The sequence below is a fragment of the Penaeus chinensis genome, chromosome 15 (assembly GCF_019202785.1).
Source record: "Penaeus chinensis breed Huanghai No. 1 chromosome 15, ASM1920278v2, whole genome shotgun sequence".
Lineage (NCBI taxonomy): Eukaryota > Metazoa > Arthropoda > Malacostraca > Decapoda > Penaeidae > Penaeus > Penaeus chinensis.
In genome coordinates, this window is record NC_061833.1 from 2,637,279 (window position 1) to 2,644,778 (window position 7,500).

The 7,500-nt window shown below is 45.2% G+C and overlaps 1 protein-coding gene across 2 annotated transcripts in view; it reads right to left on the minus strand.

Annotated features, from left to right (window-relative positions):
- The window catches only part of LOC125033019 (group 3 secretory phospholipase A2-like), a 22,622-nt gene that overhangs the window by 14,291 nt on the left and 831 nt on the right, over positions 1-7,500 (minus strand). Inside the window, exons 2-5 of one of the 2 annotated variants that reach the window (XM_047624474.1) lie at positions 6,176-6,369; positions 5,806-5,915; positions 5,505-5,626; positions 2,260-2,484 (exon numbers count right to left, since the gene is read on the minus strand). In XM_047624474.1, coding sequence (XP_047480430.1) covers positions 2,260-2,484; positions 5,505-5,626; positions 5,806-5,915; positions 6,176-6,369 — 651 coding nt within the window. Of the gene's footprint in view, positions 1-2,259; positions 2,485-2,903; positions 3,129-5,504; positions 5,627-5,805; positions 5,916-6,175; positions 6,370-7,500 lie in introns of both variants that reach the window. The other variant, XM_047624475.1, reaches the window with a different exon arrangement.

The window sequence follows — 7,500 nt, forward strand, 5'->3', positions numbered from 1 at the left end:
TCTCTCTCTCTCTCTCTCTCTCTCTCTCTCTCTCTCTATGTACATGTGCGTGTGTGTGTGTCTGTGCGTGTGTGTATGTGTGTGTGTGTGTGTGTGTGTGTGTGTGTGTGTGTGTGTGTGTGTGTGTGTGTGTGTGTGTGTGTGTGTGTGTGTGTGTGTCTGTGTCTGTGCATGTCTGTGTGCGTGTGTGTGCGTGTGTGTGCGTGTGTGTGCGTGTACGTGTGCGTGTGTGTGTGTACGTGTGCGTGTATGTGTGTGCGTGTGTGCGTGTGTGTGTGTGTGTGTCAAAGAGGTCGAGGTCAAACGGCGAATAATCTAAAAGCTCAGCAGGGACTCGCACGCTGACGTGTTGGTGAACTGCACTAAATGACTCGCCGACTTGCTTGCTTCATCTTTGGCGTCTGCCTTCGGTCTGCCTTTCTGCTTATGGCTTCGGTCTCTGCCTGTCTCTATTTCTACATATCCGGCATGCTTTCATTTTAAGCTATATTTTGATTTTCTGTCTCTGTCTGTCTTCGTCTGACTGACTAACTGACTGACTGATTCTCTCTCCCCCCCCCCCCCCCCTCTCTCTCTCTCTCTCTCTCTCTCTGACTACCAACGATTAATATAAATCCACCAAGCTAGCCACTTTAACCGCTGAGAGTCATCACCAAAGTGGCCTCCGTCTGCATATCTCGAATCCGGCGCTCTCGCTGGCCGGATGCAGATATTGGCGCCCGGGTTAACTCTGGACCGTTTATTCACCCCCCCCCCCCCCACCCCTCTTTTTCCCCATCGTTATCCGGCGTTTCCTTTCACCCTCTCTTTTCTCTTCATCTCGCGCGCCAAATATTTCGGGAACTTCATCTCTCTTAACCGTTGTTACAGGTGATTGAAAAGGCTTTTTAAATTCGTGTGAGTGCAGCGCCGCGTTGGCAGTCTCTTCCCGTCGAGCGAACAACAACCTGCGCTCCGAATTCCTGCCGAAAAATTCCGATTCATACACTATCTCTTCTCTCTCCCTCTCCCTCTCCCTCTCCCCCTCCCCCTCCCCTTCTCTCCCCGGCCCCGCCCCCATCGAAAGAGTTTCCCCCCCCACTCGCTTCCCCACTTTCCCCCTACCCCCCCACATCACGCCATCGTCGGACCACTACAACAGGTGACGTTGCAAATAGACCAGTTGGCAACCCTCTCGCCGACTTCTTACTGGCCAAACTAACTGTAGTTGCTTTCCTTCTGATTCTACTGCATGCCTTGCTGAGGATCGCATATACAGATGGGGTGATCTATGACGTATAGCATAACGATATCAGTTACCGTAATATTTAGTTTTAACCAATATTACATGAAGAGAAAGCGGATTCTTTAACGAGCCAAAATCTTAATTATAACATAGAAAACACATGAAAAGAATAAATGCATGAAATCACTAAATGCCGCCTCAACGGACTGTCTATCATGTCCTCTCTCTCTCTCTCTCTCTCTCTCTCTCTCTCTCTCTCTCTCTCTCTCTCTCTCTCTCTCTCTCTCTCATTCCTGGCACCTGCAGGCCCTAACACGGCCGCCTTGTAACCTAGTACTACTAGACCCTCTCATACCATGCTAGACAGACTTGGCACGGCTCCTATACTATAGACCTTCACAAGGACATTAATGGCACGGGATACTGATGCAAAAATGTGGTCTGCGTCGGGATGCAAAGTGTCGTATGTTCGGAATCCGTTTTTTTTATCAGAAATGTATGATCCGCGTTGAAATAATAGTGCGAGACTGTGACTTCCCTGTTACTTTTTTAAAACTAATCTATTTCTATTGTTTTCAATTTATCTTTACGTTTCTAATATGAGAAGAAAACTTGAGTCGTGACCGACGCGAAGTTGAAAGCAAGATTTTAATCAGCCTCCGAACTATATTCGACGGATTACGCAGTGAAATTTCACCGCAATTTTTCAGTCTAAGACACAGGCAATTCCGATGCAATCTTTCAACTGTAGTATCTGCGACGAGGAAAAACTAAAAACAGCAGAGCAATATAATATCTCCAATTCCAGACTATTTAAACATGCAGACCAGCTACCTAGGAAACAATAACCTCAATAATACAAATGGTATAAAATGACACTAATATATGACATCACATCACTTCACAATTACCACATCAACATGCCCATTCTCATCACCATCCTCATGACTCACCACGTCTACCACATCAACATGCTCGTTCTCATCATCACCATCAACAGTCACTATCCACCATCTACACGTCAGAATACTCACCTCTCGTCGCAGGCGCAGTGGTTAATGGTGCCAATACCCCAGTTCACGATCCCGTATTTCTTTTCAAAGGAGGTGATGTAGTAAGGGCAATGGAGGTCGTGTTGCCGGCAGCACATGTCCGTGCTGGACTCGCCCCCGAGCTCGCCGTACACGGACGCAGAATACCCGACGCCGCACCACTTGGTCGCCGGGAACCTCAGGCTGTCGAGAACCGAGCGCCGAGACCTGGTTCGTGCGAGGGATAGTGTGTCGGGGTGAGGACGGGCTCTGAGGAGTCGCTTTCGAGACTCCTCGTCTGAACCTGGGTGCTTCTTCCACTTGACGCTGTGCACGTTTGGGTCGACTTCTTCACACACACTGTATCTCTTTTCATTGCCGGAAGAGTATTCAGGGGAGGGTGATAGGGAAAAGGGGGAGGGACTATGCAATCCCTGACTGACGAACCGACCAAGAACGAAATGCAAGACGTCAGAACCATCTAACCCGAATGACATAACGAATCCCACACAACAAAGCATCGACTGCCATCTGCAGATCTCCCCAGCGCGACATCCAAAAGGTGCCAGAACAGGAAACTACTTTTTCTAACCCAAGAACAACGTTCTCCTCCAGGCGAGAGACGAACACCTTCCCTCCTTCCTTACCTCTCGTCGCAGATGCAGTGGGAGATGGTGGTGAGGCGCGAGTTGTAGATGCCGTGCTTGCGGGTGAGGCCGGGGATGTTGACGGGGCACAAGTCGTGGGTGCGGCAGCAGGAGTCGGCGCCCACGAAGCCCGAGAGATCGCTGTAGGAGCTGGCCATGTCATCGTTGCCGCACCAGTGGGTCCCGGGCAAGATGAGCAGCTCATTCAGCACCCACCGCTTCTGCCTGAGTCAACACAACCAACTTTCCGCTGTTCAACCAGGTCGTCATGGGGGACAGGCGTTCATATTTCAAAAAGGCTTTGTATCAAACTCAAACACCAAAGCAAAAAACACAGAACCCACGGCAAAAGCCCGGTACAGAGCGACCGACGCCGACCACCAACCGCCCCTTCGCACCGCCACGCAAAACCCCGAAGCCTCTTTTCTCTGAAGTTGGTCTACGCTAAAAAATGTGATTTATGATTTCTAAGTACATTACATATCTATTAACGGAAATAGAAAAAACTTGAGCCATAGACAAGCCAAGTTAGACTGCTTACAAAATATCACAAATAAAATAACATTAAAAATAAAAATAATAACAAAATATTGAAAACTAATACTTTATCTACATCAACTTCTAACACAAGGCTTACTAGGGTAAGTGACGGTGCTACAACCACAACTCTTGTGGGGGGGAGGGGAGTGGTGGCTGATGGCAGGTGCTGTTGACAACGGCTTCTGATGTAGACTTTGTGAACAGTGTTGGTGTTGGTATCAAATGTATACAGTGCTAGTGCTGACCAGATGTGCTGCACTAAATATTCGTGTTGTATGGCCACATTACTAAGCTGTTGTGAGTGTGCTGACGATAAGTTTATACTCAAGGTGGTATTTCTTACGGGTGCTAGTGTCGTGCTTGTGTTGTGCAAGTGTCCCAATGCAGGTGGTCTCAAACCAAGGCAAAACTAGCAACTCCCAAGCAGGACAGGGACCACAACGTCGAGTCAAAAAAAAAAAACAAAAAAAAAAAAGGCACCAATCTGTTTCCCAAGCAATCAAATCAAAATAGGCAAGCAAACTCTACTACTACTACTACGACAGGTGTCTCTGCCAAGCTAAATGCAGACTACTTAAGGTGGTTATAAAGCACACACATAAACATAAAATCAGGGACACTACATAATGAATCGTGAGACGTTACTTAACACAAAGTTATGTCACAGGCATGGATTCTGTCGTTAAACACAGTTTATTCATTCCAAATCAATCATTTCAAACTTGTGTAACATGCAATTGAGACATGCAGTATCTCGTGAAAGAAAGTAAAGAAAATAAGAGGAAAGTAAAGCCATTAAGAATTAAAAAAAAAAACAAGTGGAAAACTAAAGCCATTAAGAATAATAAAAAAAATGAAGAGTCGAGAACGTTAAAATAAGTATTAGGTGTCAGTCACATTCGAAAAAGTTATATAAAAACGCCAGCAACAATGAAACTTGTTAAAATAAGGAAATAGGAAAAAATAGCAATCTGACTTAGCAAGGTAAAATAAAACGGAAGCATTAAGTTTTAAAGAAAATTACTGAGACCTATTCATCATGAACATCATTAGATTTGCCAGTTAGAAGAGATATTTTCAGTTACCAATCACCACAAATTCATATTCTGAGTTATTAGTGAAATCTGAATGATGAAGCATTACAGCTTTTGTTGCAGCCTTAATCAAAGCATACATATAACATTTTCCCTTTTTTTTTCTCACAAGAAACAAATTTGGCAACCGGAAAGAGCAAATTGATCAATCTTTCCGTTCTTTTTCTATGGCAAATTTCGACTAATCCAATCCAAAACAAAAATTAGACGACCCCGCGGCGCGAACATTATCGACACCGACGTGGTTACGCTGCGTCCTTTGCCAACACTACAGCAACAGACAACCAGAGCTACAAGCCATGGCCCCCGCGTGGCACTCAGAGGGGGTCGAGTGCCACAGGGAATATGGGTTGGGATCTCCAGTGACTAATAAAAGGGGGGGATGGAGATTATAGGCAAGATAAGAGAGTACAGATGTTGTGAAAGAAGCAGTATTATTATTTATGTCGGGTTGCTCATCCACCAGGAACCTTAGCACTTGCTACCTGGTGTATGAGAAACGCTTTTTTTTTTTTGTCTTAGTTCATGCACCAGGAACTATGATAACTAGCTGCCTGGTTCATGAACTAGAGTGACGTAGAACCCAGGTTCAGGCTCGGCGTCTTAATATGTTTATAAATGTCTACAAACTACGTGCACTTAGGACAGATATAAAGAGATACAGTTTAAGCACCCAAAACATTTAGCTATGTATATATTGTGACTTTTTTCATATAACGATATAGACAAGAAGCTTTTGAAATGGATTACATGTCAGACATGTAACCCACAATAACAATAAAGACAACACACATTTATAAAAAAACAGGAAAAAAGTTCTCTTAAAACTGATTTAACAGAGAATGAAAACTTCCATGCAGTGACAAATCCCAATTTAACACACGATGTCTCACAAATGCACAGGGGGCGGCGGCAGACAGCAACACCGCAGAAAATGCACTTTAATCATGATTTTGTTTCTCTTTACCTGGCGTGGGAGACTCCGAGCTCGCTGTTCTCTTCTCGCGTTACGCTGGCCGGCTCGTGGCTCCTGTGCGCCCGCCTCTCCGCCTTCACGCCGGTCCGCACGCGACGGTGGTGGTCCTTGCACTGTGGGAGACAGGGGACAGGGCGCTTTATGACAGGCTCTTTTGGAATGCCACAGCTTTGTCTCAACTGATATTACCGAGGCAAAGTGCAGGTGAAATTCATTATTCCGGTAATAATTACATTAATTAAAAGTTATTATATATACGGAAACCTTTGGGAAACCTGGTGCACTGACTGACCTGGGCCCTCAGCTGCCGGAAGTGAACGACAGGCCTCAGGTATTCCGGAAGCTCAGCCTCCTCGGACAGGTGTACAAAAGATACGTTATGAAGCGGCCCTGACCAAGATCCTGTTAACAAACAAAGAGACGAATTGTGAAGATATAAACAGTATGTGTATGTTGATATATCTAGATGACCCAATTGTAAAACGTATATACATAATCACAATCCTTTTATAAATATTAGACAGCAAGATACAAGAGGAAAAAAAAAAAACGACAGAGAAAGAACAGGACTACCACAGACAAAAAAAAAAAAAAAAAAAAAAAAAAAACGGAATAGTAAAAACAGAACAAACAAAGAATTAAAACAAAAAAGAAAAACATACCCTTGGGCGTGTCCATAGCGAGCTCCGCATCTTCCTTGAACCCGCGCATGAACCTCTCCACCTCCTCGTTCTCCGAAGTGAGCTCGCAGTCCCTGAGCGAGAGACCGTCCACGCTGATGCGGTCCGTCACCTCGCCCACGTAGATGAGGGTCAGCAGATGCCGGTGGTGACTTATCTGGCGGAGGACGAGGCCGCTGGGGACGGACGGGAGGGAACAGATGAGCATGGCGAGAGGGAGGGAGGGAGGGAGGGAGAGAGAGGGAGAGAGAGGGAGAGAGAGGGAGAGAGAGGGAGAGAGAGGGAGAGAGAGGGAGAGAGAGGGAGAGAGAGGGAGAGAGAGGGGGAGAGAGGGGGAGAGAGGGGGAGAGAGGGGGAGAGGGGGAGAGAGAGGGAGAGAGAGGGGGAGAGGGGGAGAGAGGGGGAGAGAGGGAGAGGGAGAGGGAGAGAGGGAAGGAAGGAGGGAACAAGTGAGAATGGGGCGGAATGGGGGGAAAGAGGGTAAGGGAAAGAAGGAATAGGAGTGAGAGAAAAAAAGAGGGAGGGTGAGGGAAAGGGCGAAAGAAAGAGGGAGGGTGGGGGAAAAGGAGTGAGAAAAAGAGCGAGGGAAATTGAGTGAGAGAGAGAGACAGAAAGAAACACGAATAGTTTGGCGTTAAGATTGGCAATAAACAGTAAATGGCAATATTGCAAAAGTTAAACCGTACAGACGATTCGTAATATAGGCAACAATGAAACAAAAAAAAAAAAAAAATCTAAATACAAAAACACTCGACAGACACTCTGACATGTATCAAACCCAAAATATAATAGAGAAAAACAACAGCTGATATATGCACTTGTCAAGCGGCCGGTCCAGTCACCCCGTGGATATACCGTTTATAGGATAAGACAAGGCCAACAGCATATTTTACTAATCTCGAAGAAAATGGGTTTGTTGTTTTTCTAAGGTTTAGAAACTCTGGGGATCCGTTTATAATATCATGTCAAGGGACAGTGAAAAGGGAGATTATTATGAAAGAATAATGATAAAACTGTGGCTTGTTTTATCGCCGACTTTAAAAAAAATAAGTTTAGAAATTTTCAACCCATATTAAATCATCTATAAGTATTTCTTTCTTTTCCATGAAATGCCTAGGGATCAACTCAGCACTGCCTTTCATAAAACCAGGGCAAGAAACGCGGTAAAAATAAGAATCGAATGAATAAATACAAGATATATAAACGTTCCTATAAGCCTAGGAAGCACATAATCATCCTTTACCCTATCATTAAAATTTTCTTCAGGTAGTTTGGGCTGTGGATGCCGCTGGTTCCATAAAATTAAC